This window comes from Drosophila elegans, unplaced genomic scaffold (genome assembly GCF_018152505.1).
Source record: "Drosophila elegans isolate 14027-0461.03 unplaced genomic scaffold, ASM1815250v1 contig_468, whole genome shotgun sequence".
NCBI classification, from domain to species: Eukaryota; Metazoa; Arthropoda; class Insecta; order Diptera; family Drosophilidae; genus Drosophila; species Drosophila elegans.
The window spans coordinates 2129036-2145247 of NW_024545855.1; the positions used below are offsets into that span (position 1 = coordinate 2129036).

At 37.3% G+C, this 16212-nt stretch overlaps 1 protein-coding gene across 1 annotated transcript; it reads right to left on the reverse strand.

The window, feature by feature from the left end:
- Positions 1-7398: 7398 nt before the first annotated feature.
- LOC108143966 (cytochrome P450 4c3) lies at positions 7399-15142 on the reverse strand. Its single transcript, XM_017268566.2, has 8 exons — positions 14760-15142; positions 11250-11365; positions 11071-11187; positions 10582-10741; positions 10423-10492; positions 8367-8655; positions 8017-8296; positions 7399-7914 (listed from the first exon to the last, which is right to left on the reverse strand). Exons 1-8 carry the CDS (start codon positions 14992-14994, stop codon positions 7574-7576), a joined length of 1608 nt encoding a protein of 535 aa, XP_017124055.1. The 5' UTR covers positions 14995-15142; the 3' UTR covers positions 7399-7573.
- Positions 15143-16212: the final 1070 nt, after the last annotated feature.

A 16212-nucleotide genomic window follows, 5' to 3' on the forward strand; every position in this document is an offset into this window, starting at 1 on the left:
CACACTTTTACGTAATACATTTTATAAAGGTTTTAACTGTGTTTATAATAAATAGTTCGTATTGAAATTTTATATTAAATTCGTTAAACATACCTTTGCTTTTTAGGGTAACACATACCACTAAATAACTTTAGATCCTTTTTAGTAAAACACTTTGACTTTTTCTAACCAATTTTGTTAATAATTTTTAGCAATAAACTAAGCAAATAAAATTTAATTTTGCTTGACAATAAATAAGCAAAATGTTTGCTGCCATCGGGGCTTCCTTTCAGATAAGATCCCCATTCGGTGACTGTTTTACAAGAGAATTGCCGCAAAGCCTCGACGCCGCAATGCAAATAAGTCTTCTCGATTTCTGGGAGGGAAAGAGTGGAGGATTCCGCGAGACTTTGACATTTGAATACGCGTGAGCGCTTTGTTATTTTTATATTTTCAAATTAAAAAAGCAAAGGCACGCGGTGTTCTCTTTTTCCCGCTAAAAGGATGAGGGAAGGTGGTGCCGGGGGTTTTCTGTCGGGTGACAAAAATGTACTTGTACTCTGTGCCAGGGGTTTGTCATCATCGTTGGCTGGTGCGCGTGAGAAATCCTTGACACGCGCGAACGCTTTCAAAATGCAAAAATAAATAATTTCAATTTAAATTCCTTGTTATTTTATTTTTGTTTTCTTTTTTAGAGCTTTGTTTTTCTTTGACTGCGTGCGGGTGGGAGGTGCAATTGTGGATGGAAGCGAAACATAAGTTTTCCTTTTGTTTTCGTTCTGATTTCACTCACTTGCTGAGGGTGAAACCAAAACCCAATCATCTTTCCACCCCTGTCATAATTTTTGGGTGGTGAAATTAATTAGCTTTCGCGAGGGTTGGCTGGAAAGTTAAATCTAGGACTAAATTCATTTATGCCAATCATTTCGAGTTGGAAGGAAAACCTAATTATGTATACCTTAATATCATTAGTAAAATTTTTAATTTACCTGCACAGCTAAGTCAGCCTGCACAGCTATTAAAAACACTTTCGAAATCATCTTAACTTTTTAATTGCATTCGCACTGACAATTTCTAATTAAAATATTTGTTTTAATTATCATTATTAATACATGTACAATTTACCATACATTTTTTAAGAAATTTCAAGCGGCTCCTCGGCTGGTTTTAATTTCCCAATTGAATGCTTAACTTTAATTGCCACAAAGTAAGCTAACTACCCAGCTGGCTACTGTATGCTTTTCGCTAAAATGTGCAGTGTTATTGTTAATTGTTTATTGTTTAATGGGCCGTTGCAGTACAGTCCATGAATGGCCTATCGCCTTTGCCTTCCAGTTTTACCCCAGCCCGCTCCATCGAAAGTGGGTGGCTATCAGTAACTGGCTGCGGCTAAGCCAGCTTGTCAATTTTGTATAAAATTTATTATTTTATTTGCGTCAGGTTTGCGTTTTTGTTTTGCCACTTTTCAGACGCTCAGCCTGCTGTTCTGTTTCGGGTCGCAGTGAAATTATTTACATTTTGCTGATTGCGCCAGTTTTTGCATTGCCACGGTTCGGAGGTTTGCCAGTCATAAAGCGAACTGTTTGCCCTTGTCTCGTACTCGAAATCGTACGACTATATATATACGAGCAAAAAATATCTATATATATAGTGCGCCCTGGAGAGTATCATAAAACTTGCAATGCAATTGCACGCAATCAACACAAGAGCAACAGCGACAAATGTTTGCTCAATTTACGATCGCAGTTGCTGACGGAGGTGACAATCAGCAACTGTTGCATGTGGCTCCAAACTGGCCAGGGTCACCAGTTTGCCAAAGATCGAACATAATCTCACTTAGCCGAAGAACTAATCAAAACTGGCAGCTGATTGTCGGCTGACTCAAAGTCATATGATGATGTCGCAGGGCGATGACAGCCGGCGGACACTTCATTGACAGCTTTTGCAAGCAAAAAAAAATAAAATGAAAACAAAATTTATGGGAAGAACAGGGGAGGGGGGGCACACAGCTGGGGAACCCAACTTGGCAACGCTGCGTATGAGTAATGCAGAAGCAACGAATCACAACGGCTAGCACAAACTCAACGCAACGACGACGCTAAATGAAGCAACAAAATTCAGCAGCAGCAGCCGCAGATTAAGAACCTTTTAAGGGGATTAATGAATTTAATTTTTTCCGTGCATTCTGTTTGCCTTGTTTCCGTTTTTCCGCCAGTCTTTCTACCTCCGAGCGTATCAACTTGGCGATTAACTTTGAACAACGAGCAGGAAAATTACAAAAAAAAATTAATAGCTTAAAAAAGTGTATAAATATATATTTGTAATGATTGGTATAATAAAGTAAATAAAATACCCAATTTTTTTTATTGATTAAGAATAATTTTAGCACAGGCTAACTAATAAAAAATGTATTATTGCTATAAAAAACAAAAAAAATTGGAATACCTTTTTGTTGTAATAAAATAAATAACACAAAAACTTCACATATTGTATAAAAAAAACATAAATAAATAAAGAACATTTTAAATGTATTAATAACTGTTTTAAGATATTTTACATTTTAAAGTTTTGATGGAAATAATCATCTTAATTAATAATGCCTGAACTAATATTTTATAAAGTTCAAAAGAGTACTACTTATGTCGTTCTGAAGTCTTCTATAATTTCAGTCATTTTTTCTGGCACTCTGCGGACGGCTCTTGGTTCACGTTGCTCGGACATTTGTTTGCTTTGCCATTGCCGGTTGGCCTGGCTAAATGCCAGGCAAGGACATGCACGACCAGAACGGTTTCGATGGCAACACGGACACTTCGGCTTCCGCCCTCCAAACGCCCCGGCCTTTTCCGGTTTGTTTGTTGCGCGCATTAAGCTAATTATGGCCAAATAAAGTGAGACGAAACGAAACGCGCGCTCTGAGCAAACAGGAGTCTGTATCCTCTATCCCGAATCCCGATTCCTGTCTCCTGATACTCGGATGCATGCCGACACTTAACTTTCAATGCCCTCCACTTTCTGCGGCTGGGTTTTTTGATTGTTTTTCAATTTTCTGCATTGTTAAACTTTTGCTTCCCATGTTGCGCCTTGTTTAATTTGCCGCCTGTGGCACGTGACAGCGGCGTTGGCAAGTGCAGCACCCAGCACCACCCATTCATCCATCCACCCATAGCCGTCTGGCACGTGTCCTTGCTGGAAAATCAGGAGCCAGAATTTCCGAATTTCAGCTCGAGCAGCAGCAGCTGTTTAATGGCTGCTGTCTTTGGCAAATATTTTGCTTGTGCTACAACCAAATCAATTTTGTATGCTCGCCCAAATGGAATACGAATACGAGTCTGCCGGTGTCCTTGTACCACCACCCACTATCCCACACCACAGTCACCCGCCTTTGCCAAAACTGGTGGTCACGTGTCGCTGCAGTCGCGCCTCTTTCGCTTTGTCTGCTAATCTATCAAAGGCGCTGGCAGCAAACCAAATTGAGTTTGTTTGGATATCATTTCCATTGGTCAGGACACGGACTCACAGAAGGAATAGGAACATGAACAGGAACAGGAACACACTACCTGCCACAAAAGCGGATAGAGTCTTTTGCCACTTGTGGTCCGTTGTGAAACATTTTCTTTGCCTGCACTGAGAAAAATCAAGAAATGACTTTATATAAGTGAATCAATCAGAAGCTTCATGAATTATTTATTATTGTTATCTTAAAATGTATAAATCTTCCTTCAAATCAGAAATATTTATTTTAAATCAGAATTAATTCATTTTAAAATACAATTGAACTATTGTCCTTTTAGCTATAGATTTCTAGCTGACAGAACATTTAAAAAATTGTAAATTAAAAAGGTAAAAATCGAATTTATAAAAAACTATATAAAAACTCTACGTATTGAATACAAATCGTAGTATTCTGAAACTTAATAGTAATAGTTCTATTTTTTCCATTTTTTGTCAGTGCATCTGCCTTGTTTTTTTCCCACATTTTCCGGGCGCGTTGACGTCAATCAAATTAGACCCATCCCAAAGCGTTCTGCGCCGCCCAAAGTTCACACATCAAATTATGTCAGGGTGGGTTTGCCCTCCCCTTTTCGGGATAACGTCGTTGCCAACTTGCGATTTGCGTTTGTAAATGTTTTTCTAATCAGATTTGTGTGCTATCCACCAGGGAGTGCAATTTGTTTTGATGTCGCAGGCGCAATCCGGTTAAGTGACATCCGGGGGGGATGTCGGAAAATGAGGGGGTACGCATAATTACTCAAGGGCTTGGAAAGCATATGCTGCCGGGGGAGCTGCTCCGGAAAAGTTCACGGGAAAAGTTTCTGGCCAAACTTTCATTCACATGACACACAAAACTTACTTGGTCGGTGGCCAATTGTGATCGATTGGTTTTAAAGTCTGGCCGTAAACTAAAACAAACAATAATCGCTGGCATTGTAAATGCATAAACCCATATATAAAAGTGCAGTTGCAGTGGCAATCGATTTATTACCACGGCTCGTAAGTGGGTGAAGTTTTTTTTTAACCAGACATCGATAGGGATCGTCATGATTTCAGGGCCACTCACTCTCCACTCATTTTTCACCCAGTGGTGATCACCCTTTCCTGGCCACAATTTTCTAGCTCGGGAATTACTTTTTAAGCCCTTTTGCGTTCCGAGGATTTTTATTGCATTTGCGAAGATTTTGCCATTCTAATTGATTGTTTGCCCATTCCGGCCGAGGAGTCGTCATTGGCCACGTCCCCACTCTCCATTCGCTTATCGTTGCCGGTTATCGATCTAGCTATCTATCTATCTATCTATCTATCTTTCTATCTATCTATCTAGCCAGCTATCTGTTTCTGCTCCGATTCGAGTTATCTAACGCCGACCCGGGAAATATGCGCATAATATCCATTTAGATATATAACCAATGGCCGGCCACCGCACCATCATTTTATTTGCTCGGCGCATTTATTTGTGCATTACAAACTGTGAGCACACTTAAGTTGCCTTTAAGCTCTGGCGCCGCTCCATTTTGCAAAAAAAAAAATACAAGAAAAATGTTGGAAATTATGGAAAAGGGCACAAGCACTCACATAAATGTTCATAAATAGTTACAGGGAAGGAGTAGAGTAGAGACAAATGGCGCCATTTCTTGATATCAACTGGCTACCCACTTTGCTAAAATATTTTTATGGAACAGAAATAAGCAGAGCGGCCACCATCATTTTTTAATTAATAAAGCTTTTGGCTAAAATAAGTCTGTGAATCGGAGCTATAAATACCTATCCCTAAAAGTGATACTTTATAAAATACCTATCACTAAAGTCAAGGTTTGTACATTTTGAAAATAATTATTATGTTGGATCAATTTATTGCCATCCTTTCAGTTAAACTTTGCATTGCTCAAGCCATTTCTCTATAACATTACTGTGGATGCTTGCATATCTAAAGAACCCGAAATATAACCCAGTCCAGACATATATGTACGAGTTTTTTAAAATTCATTCCAACATGAACCATACTTGCCTTTTCGACGTGAGTCTTTCGAGTCTATTTTATAAATCGATGATTTCAATTTTTTAATCGCATCACGATCTTGTTGTGGATAAACTTTCTACCAATTTTCTTAAAATGCACTTCACAGATGTTTTACCATTTCCCGAGGGAGAATTTCTTTTCAAATCGGATTGGTATGCTTATGACATTCTTCGAGCATCCGTAAATGTATATTTTACTTTGCCCTGATGGGTTTTCCAAATATTTATGAATCTATATGAATGAATCTAAAATTTTAGTTAACAAAATCTAATTTTAATTGCCCAATTTTAAATTATCTTAATTTAACAATCTAATCTTACTTTCCTGCTTTTAATATCAAAATACTTATCTAAAAGGAACTTAATTAGTTTATAATAGCTATATGTACATCATTTAAAACGTTGTTGCCTTGGTTTTTAATTTAGTCTTTGGTATTCAGCTAAAATATCATTACAAAAGTAAACGCAGTATTAAAAGAAAAATTGCCAATATGTTTTTAATTAATCAATATTTTACGATGTCCTTGAAGAATATTTTTACATGCATTGTGATACTTAATACAGTGAACGAAGTAAATTAACTTTGGGATGCGAATATATTAAATTTAAAAAGATTATGTTATAGATTTCTGCCCATATCGAGTTTACAAATATAAAGTGCATGTCCTTGGATAAGGATTTTAGCAACTTTGAGTATTGCCGACTAAAGTCCGTGAATCGCACTTTTATATACATTACGCTTAAAGTAAACCTGGCTAAGGTTTAAAAAAAAACATATTTTCAACTAATTCAATTACTTTTTCAGGTTAACTATGCATTGCTAAAAAGATACAATGGCTTCAAACCGTTCCTCTATAATATTTCTGTCGATGCCTGTAAAATTCTAAAGTATCCAAAATCAAACCCAGTATTTGGATTTTTCTACAGTCTTTTTCGGGATTATTCCAATATGAATCATACATGTCATGTTCGAAATCTCTTAATCTCTTTTTCAATGATATTTCAGATCACGTCAACAGTGGAGTTTACGGACATAAAATTCTTTGGATATTTATACGTACTATCGATACAAATCCTTGTCATCTATTTTTCTCACGGAAGTGAGACTAAATATCAATTTTATGAAAAATAATTTCAAATTTAACAAAACACTGTTTTATTATGAGTAGTTAACATTTTAAGCCAATATTCTAGATCCAAAATTAAGCTTACCAATATAAATTTCATTTCTCTGGACTATGAGTTTTATGACTTTGAATATTGTCATTTACTTTTTTATTTTTTTAATAACTTTGAGAACTCTAAAACATAGGGTATAGAAAATATGACCTTAATTGTCCTATATATAATTATTTAAATAAAATTTACCAATCCATTTATATTTTTACTTAATACCAAAAACCAAATCTATTGTGCTTAAATTGTGTTTAATTACTTTATAAGCGTTTTATGAGCGTAACTTGGCTTGATTTCTGTTTTAATCGGTAGTAAACGTTTAAATGTCATTATAAAAATTAGCAGTGAAGAAAAATTGTATTATTTTATTTTTTACGATGTCCTCGAAGAATATTCTTATTTGTATTGTGATACTTGTGATACACGGAACAAAGTAAATTATCTTGCGTACGCGAATATATTAAACAAGCCTTTGCTACGGATTTCTGCCCATGTCGAGTTTACAAATACAAAATGAAAATCATTGGATAAATAAATACATATATATGCACTTAATGGACCTTAAAATTGGGTTTCAAAACTGTTTGCTATTTTAATAAGTGTAATTTTGTCAATGGAAAACTTTAATACAAAAAGCTCTTAATTTGTATTTAAATCAACATTGGGTTTAATTACTTTATAATAGAATTATTTCTTTGACTTCCAATTTTAACCAGTTTAAAGTCTGAGTTTTTTAAAATATTATTCGATGAGGTTTATTCTTAGTCTAGAACGTATTGCAACGGTTACAAAGTTTAACATAAACTAATCTCTAGTTCTACGATATCCGGTTAACTCTAATTATTTACAATGTACTTTGGATCGAAGCGAATTGGGCAAGTACTTTTTTCTGGGCATTAACTTCTTAATCCCTTGGCGTAATCTTAACCCTCAGGCCATCCTTGGGCCGCAGGATGAGTTCACCCAGCAGTGTGAGATCCTCTCGCCTATCCACAGCCTCTATCTTGTACTTTCGCAGCACGGTGGAAATCACAGCCTTCTCCTCCAGAATGGCGAATTTCTGACCGATGCAGTTGCGCGGTCCGGCACTAAAAGGAATGTAGGCGAAGGGGTGGCGTCCGGCACAGTTTTCCGGCAGGAAGTTGTCCGGATTGAACTGCTCCGGCTTGGGAAAGACGCGAGGATTGCGGTGCAGGGCATAGGTCATGATGATGGCCTGAGTTCCAGCGGGCACGACTTTTCCGCCTGTGTGGAGAGTTTATTTAAAACATAGATTAATGGTTTAACAAGCCGAATAAACAAATAAATACAAGGGTTTTATAATAGAGGGATTGATTTTTAGCTCACCAATATTCACATCCTCGCCCACCATTCTCGCCATCATTGGCACACTGGGGAACAGACGCAGTGAGTCCTTGATGCAACACTCTAGATAGCGCATGTCCAGTAGGTTCTTCATGGTGGCCGGCGTTTCCCTATCATCTCCAAAGATCGAGTCCAGTTCCTCCGCTACTTGCTCCTGATATTCGGGATGGCAACCCAGCAAAAACAGGGTCCAGGAAATGGCCGCAGAGGTGGTGTCGTGACCCTCGAACATGAAAGTGTCCACCTCCTCGCGAATGTCCTCCTAAGAAACGAAATTATTACAATATTAGAAAAATATTTAAAAAATAAAACCAAAATAAAAGAAAACATACATTTGACAGCACCGTTCCTTCTTTGGAGGCATCGATCAGGAGATCAAGGAAAGCCAGTCGCTTCTTCTTGCCCAGATCATCATAAGCATCGGGAGCATTGTTATTATTGTTGTTGTTGTTCTCCTGGAGAATGGCCAATTCAGCCTTGCGTTCACGGATTACCATATTGGAGAATCCATGCAGAGTGTTTATGTAGCTCTGATGCAATTTGTAGTCCGCAGTTAGGCGGAAAATTAGGTCGCTTTGCAGCCAGATCTTCGACTGGCGGCTCTGCACAATCGAGCCAATGCTACATAATTAAAGAAATAAATTAGTAACATCATATTTAAAGAGTTATTTACCTATTTCAAAAGTTTTTGCAGCATTCAAAAATATTTAAATATAAACAACTTTTTAAAATTTGATTTGGAAGTATTTGGAATTTAAAAGTTATTGACTTAACTCTCTTTCAATGCGCAATTGAATTCTTGATATATAGGGTACCAAATGGTAAAGAATTTTATTCACTAACTTATTTTTCGCTTCTACTACAAAATATAATAAAATGTACTGATATTTGGAGAATAATTGTAACATAACATTACCTTTCATTAAAAAATAATCAATGAAATACTTAAAATCATACAAAACTATAAGTTGTTTTTAATGGGTATTATGGGTATTAGAAGTGTAAGTCGATGTAAAGTGTAAAATGTTAAGAGTCCCTTTATAAAAATTTGTTTTTAAATATGATCTGGTAGAATACATATTTGTGTTCAATATATTCTCTTTCTTTGAAGTTATAAACGGGAATGGGGAATGAGAAAGTGTTGCGTTAAATTGAAAGTTAGTCAACTGTTCAATGACTGTGTTCTATGGGGCGTGGCTGGAGTGCGAATGTGGGTCCGTTGGTGTTTGTTATCAGCTTCGGAGCACTTCAAGCATCCCATTGACATCTTAATCTCGCATATTTTGCGCTTCGATGCACCCACCACCCACTGCCCCACGCACAGGGCAGAAAATGGGAGGAAAATTAGGGGAAAATGGGTTCAGAAGGTGGAAGGACATGTGTATCTAAAGGGTGTCTCGTTCCCTGACAGCTGTTCTGACAGCTTTCGATATTAAACTGCTGCCACTGCGCTGATAACTCTTCGCCAAATGAGGAAGAGTTGCGTATGCTATTGATGTTATTATTCCCATTGGTCGCCAGGGCTTATGATACATTTTATTAATGCAGACAGACAGAAATGTTCTGGGTTGTGGCTGAAAATTGGAAAACAAATAGATGTATCTTTGACCCTACAGCATGGACTGCATACTTCGATTTGGAAAACTGCGATATTCACTTAATAGGATTTTTAAGCGTCTTTAACAACTACAAGAAAGACTTAAGGTATGCAAATGAAAAATTGAATATACCATTACGACTCTACAATTATTAATTGCATATTTTCAGGCATAAAAGAATAAGTTATTTACTTATTACAACAATAATAGCTAAGCAGTAAGTCCACGAAATATATACAACCAACAATCAAAAAGTTTATTTAGGTATTGGCTTGGGTCTTATTTACATACTCTAAGATTCAGAAATTTAGTTAAGTTTTACTGAACAACATAATGAAAAAAATGTTTAAGCACTTGCGTTGCGCAAAATCAATTTTTTTGGACAGACAATGTTTTTGCTTTAAAAACCAGACTGTAAAGTGAAATGATTTGTGAACAAATCTTTGTAAAATAAAGAGGAAATGGCTTTAAATAACTAATAACAATTTTAGTCAATTAAGATTGAAAATGTGGATTTATATGGATCGAAACCATATAATCAAGAAATCTATCACACTTTGCGGCAGCGTCAATAATATGAAAAGCCAATTGCTCTAAATGATTGTAAGTAATTTGGCATAAATTGAATCATAATGAAAACATTTCTGCCATTTCAATAAAGAGTTTTTGTGTGTGGCAGGAAGTTTTTCCAATTCGGCCATAGATTGTATCAGTCAGTAATTTTTGATTTCAATAAATCCATGACACGCAAACTCCCCATCTTACTTTATAGAAATGGTCCCAATCTTACCCATAGACCGCCTTCACATACTCCGATTCACTATTGCTCTGGGCATAAATTCTGCGACCCATGGCGGTTTCTGTGAATTGAATGACGTTTGCAATTAGCCACGGGTAATGTCACCCAATCTGGAAAATGTATCCGATCTTGGCCGGCACTGACACTCACCACAGACAATGTCCAAGGTGCAGAGCGTGACGTAGGGGAACAGGTTGAACGCCTCGCTGCCCACTTCCACCGACAGTTTTCTGGCCAAAACCGCGCTCTGCTCGTTGAAGACGTCAATAAAGTCATCCAAGATTTTGAAGTGGAAGGCGGGTGTGAGGATCTGTTAATTTAAAAAAAATAGTAAAGGTTTAACATATATAAAAAAGGAAGTAGTTTGTTGTAGTGAATGTGTCTCATGTCTCGTTAAGTATTTAAAATGATTTATAGATCAAAAATAAAGTCTAACATTTTGATGTATGTACATTTAATGAATTTGTTCTATTGACATCTATATATATTTTTAATCAGATATGGTAACTAAAAACTTTTGTTGAATAAGTTGTATCTCCTAAATTTTACCACTTTTATATACAAAGAGCTCTTTACACTCTTTTTGGTTAGCAATGAGTGTAATGAAACTCTGGTTCTGAGTTATGGAGCCCAATTCACCTTTCTGCGGGAGTGCCACTTGCGATCTGTGCTGGTCAGCAGACCCTCGCCCAACCAAGGATGCAGATAATCGTAGTCGTGGCTCTTGTTCACAAACTTCTGGCTGTTCAGTATGGGCTAAAATAAAGAACAAATTATATTAGCTTTAAATTGGGGGTTTTCTTCTAAATCAAACTCACCTCCACAGTTTCGGGCTCAAAGAGCAGTACTCGTGGTGCTGTCCCCTGCCATACACGATTGATTCCAATACGCGTGCCCCACAGCTTTTGCATGCCGATGACGCGGTTAAAGAGCTCTGCAAAAATAATAGGAATTGGCCAAAAACCAGTTTAGATGCTTGGCTTGAACAATATGGGTAGCAGAATGATTTACGTCAGCATTTTGTGTTATCACTTTTGCTTCATTCGAAAACATTTCCTTCTTTTTTTAAACATTATAATTATATTTTTAAGACTATGATTACAATTTGTAAATTATTTTTTTATATATATTTTCTGTGTACATTTCCCAGACGTCACGGTAATTATTTTTTGTTTGCTACTGCCCCTTCTGCGACCCCATGAAGGTCGCCTCAATTGCTTTCTTTGTGGCCCAGTTAATAAGCCGGCGCTTTTCTCACCCGAAACTCCGGCCAAAACAGACCCGACCAGACCACGTTACTCATAGATACAACCATGTAAACACCGTCGTATAAGCGGCTCATATGTGTTGCATTAATTAAAAGATGAAACACACAACGCAAACAACGATGCGCGGCCATTCAGCAATCTCTATCTCTAATAATGATTTTATGTAACCCCACCGCCCGAAATGCGAACCGTTGTTTCGCGACCATTTCTCAGGTGGGGCATTTCTGAGGTGAGTTCGACTCTTGGACCGCTCTGTCATCGGAAGCTGGAAGTCGACCAGCGAATTTCGTACTGGCCAAAACAAAAGACTTTTCATGCAATCTCTTTTGCCGGTCCTTGTCCCTTTATTATCATTTTGTTGGTAAGAGTACCAACCTAGCCAGCTAATTATTTTAAAGTAATTTCTGGCAAGTGTGAAGACAACAAATTATGCTTAATTTTACTATACTAAAACATAATTTCGGATATTTAAAAGTGAATGTGTTTTATTTTCTTTATTACTCTAAAGCTATTTCGGGACAATTATTTAATACTAAATACATTGTTAGCTTATTGAAAATACAACAATTTAATAGTTTCGCACCTAATATTATAAGTTCAACCTTAAATAAGCAGTGGAAAAAAAAGGTGAAAGTGTTGCCTTAGTAGAACCAACAGTAAAAAGTTCAAAATGAATATTAAGCAAATTGTGACTTAACCCTAGCCAAGTATAGACAGACACACCTCGATATTCCGCGCCCTTATTTAAAACGGGGATTTTCCTCTTAAAACTAATAAATGTATAATTGAAAACTTAAATGATCGTATCACCAATGAAAACAAACCTATTTACTTATGCCAGGTAGCAACAATCTACCCCGCCTGGGTAATTTTAACTTTCCCTTTAATATATGTCACCTGGAAGGCAGCTGTGATGGCTAAAATTGCGTTGGCAATTTGAAATAATTTGCGTCTGGCACAATTTTCTGAGCTGACATTGGTAGTGCAGATTAAAAAACAGTTACCAGATCGCAAAGTCGCGCCACAGAAGCCAAATAAAACCCCAAAAACACCCACAACCAAAGTAAAAACCAACCGTGACCCCCGTTTTGTTAGTAATAGAACTCGAAAAACTCAGAAGTGGGAACCCGTTTAAGCCTTGGCAACACTCCACATCATTCCACTCCAAATGTTGCCAAGCTGCCTCTTCAACGGCCCGAGGTATCTTGGAAAAATTAAATGATCAAGAACCGCTTGACCTTCAGCCATTTGCTGCAACATCATATTTCATTTTCATTTTTATTTTCAGTTTTTAGCATTTAACAAAAGCCTCGTAATTGCGCAGGCAAACAGACGGCAGCCATTTGAGATTCGTTCTTAAATTAAATTAAAAAAAAAAATTAATAAAACCCCACTGGTTGCTAATCGGTCCATAAATTATATGCAAGCTGCTCGATTGCCTTGGCAGAAATATTCTTGAGCAAGTCATTTTATTATACGACGACCTTAAAATTCTGCGGCAAATTTAGGATGGAGATGTTATGAATTAGCAAAGCATTTCACTGCTTAATAGAACTGGTTTGTAAGTTTCTTCTTGAGTTATCAAAAGCAGGTTGTAAATCTTTTAAATAACCAACGAAACCTCTGCCTATGTAAATGCTAATTGGGCTTCATGCGGAGAATTCAAAGGCCTTAAGAACCCTCAAGATAAATAACGAAAAACTTGATTTGGGTTTTATGATCGCGAAGGCAAAGACAAAGAACTCTAAACGGAAACGAATCGAATCCATTGGGGTTTAGCACCAATCGAATGAGTAGCAATATTTCATACATTTTATCAAATCCATTTCCTACACGATTCTGCTGCAGTGATCAAGAGCCGAATTCGTATCTTGTATCTTGCGCTTGCGCTTCCGCATTTAAATTTATGTTAATTTGCTTTGTTTCCAAAGAGGGGGGTTGCAAAACGCCGGATCCGCGGAATGCGAAATAATCAGTCCCCACGATCGATTGAGAATCGCCAATTATGATGGATATTCTGCTATTCAGTGTCAAGATCAAGTCCACTTCCATTGTCTGCGTTTTGGACCTTTTTTATTTATTTTTAAGCTTCAAAGTCTGAGCCCAGTCTGTGCACAGTTTATGGCTATTTTTATCTTTCTTCGAGTGTTTTTTATTTTGTCGAGCTTGTTATAAGAGTGATTTATGAGCAGCTTCTGGCTGCTGTTTTGCCGACGATTCTACATTTTCGGTAATTATTTCGATATCGGAAAACCAATTCATGTAAATTGTGGGTGAAATGCCGAGTTAAATTGCTTTTTGTCCGGTGAAAGTCGGCAGATCCGGCCTCATATCAAGATCAGCACTAACTCGGGTTATAATTTGTGCGTTTTAAGGTTGTTTTATAATTCAACAACGCATTTAAATATTATATTATTTTCGGTAAATTAAACTTTTACAGGTTCAAAGGTGAATGCCTCTGGTTCAAAAATTTCCCGTAATTAAAATTCATTAGAATTATGCCAACGCTGCATGCTCAATTGCCGATGACTTTTTTTCAATCTTTATTTGTCTCCTCCAGTCGACGATGTGGCGTATCGCAAACAAATACAAAATTTGTTAATTTAATTATGTGTCTCACCGGACGACAAAACAAAAGGCAAACAGAAAATGCATAAATCACCTGCTTATTGCAATCTAATTTCCAACAGGTTTTCGCATTTTAAAATGTTTGCCGAAGCAGTTCTATAAATCAATTAACGACCCTTTTTTTTGGGACCACGAACTGTTCCATAATCTTCCGCAACGAAAGTGAAGTTCGGAAAGTAAAGTTCGGAGAGTAAAGTTCATTAACACTTGGACTTGGGTATTGCGGTTACTACTACAAGACTTCGATGGATGCCTCATTGGGAGCTGATCACAGAAATTAGCACCTGCTCGGCAATTGTTTGCCATAGCAATCAGAGACCCCCGTAAATGACTCAGGGTCAATATCACTAACTGGAGCACCCACAATGTCGATCAAGTTCAGAATTTTAGAGCCACAAATGCGCTGGGTAAGAATTTCAATCCAAAACTCACCGTCATGATCCACATTCATTTCAATGGCATTGCCCAAAAAGGGCATAGCTGCTGGTCCAGGGATTTTCTCGATAAGCTTCACCAATCGTGATCTACGCTTATTGTAGATTACCAGAAATATTACAATGGATCCCACTAGAAAAACCGTAATCGGGGAGTATCCCGAAATCACTTGGGCCGCTTTCGAAAGCAAAATGCTCTCGGCCATTAACGAATTAACCACTTTCGAGGACATCTTCACAGAGTCGCTTTAGATCTTGTTAGTCTTCAGCTACAACTATATTATATATCACTTTCTGTATTATGTATCCTTATCGCACGGAGTTTCCAACCGGACCCGGCTAACTGGCGATTCAAACGCTGCGAACTCCAATAGACAACTAACCGAAAATCCGAGATTGCACAAAAATTTAAAAAGAAGTGCTAAAACAAATTTCGGGCCAAGCGTTTCGGGTTTCGAGCTCTCGTCTCGCGAACTCGGCTTTGTATCTCATTTGTATCTGAGGCTGTATATCTGCGCCAGTATTCGTGAGTATCTCGATCTCTTAGCCGGCTTTTATGGTGTTTGTAATAGACACACCGACACAGATACAAAGACGAGGCAAAAAGGTGGCCAAAACAACCGACTTGCAGTCGCATTGTTGCCTAGATGACTGGGCTTTTTGGATGTTTATTGGACCCACAAAACGCAGGCGCTGCAGTCGAGATTACGATTTCATATGTGACATTTGTGTACTTTTCCAGTGTATTAGAGGGTATTACAATTTCTACTTAAGATTTGTCAAAGCAACGGACAGTATTATCCATGTAGAAAAAAAAGTTAAGCCTTTTAACATACCTATAAATATTTATTTTTCAACAGGTTTCTATGCAAATAAGTACCAGTCTTTAATAGCCATAAAGATTGAACTTGAACCAATTCTTTTCATTTAATAAAGCGGTATAAGATTTTTAGAATAAAAATCCTGCATAATAAAACCTGTATAATTTAAGAACAAATGGTTTCTTTTATGACATTGCTAAATCATTTTTTGTTAATTGCTTTAGGAGATTAAATAATAAAATACTTTCTTTTAAATACATTGAATCAAGGGTACTAAATCTTCGACGTGTCTAAATTATTATTTCTCATAATTTCTTATTTAGCGCTTTAATAGCGCGCCCTTGTACCTGAATTGCAAACTTTCAACTCTGAAAGATCTCCATATGGAGTCAATCAAAAGGGGCGTGTGTACGTGTCAACCCTTTTTGCACACAGTTGAGGCCCGCCCAGTTATAGCCACATAGCCTTGGCTAACATTTGGCAAGAAGGTTGGCACTGGGATAAAGCCGCTCGATTCTACGATCGCCCATTAACTGCAGGTTCGGATCTCATTATAGGAGTGTAATTAAAACGAGCTTAAACGCACTGTCATGTCCGCTAGTAGACACTTCGCAATGGGAGCGTTTAATT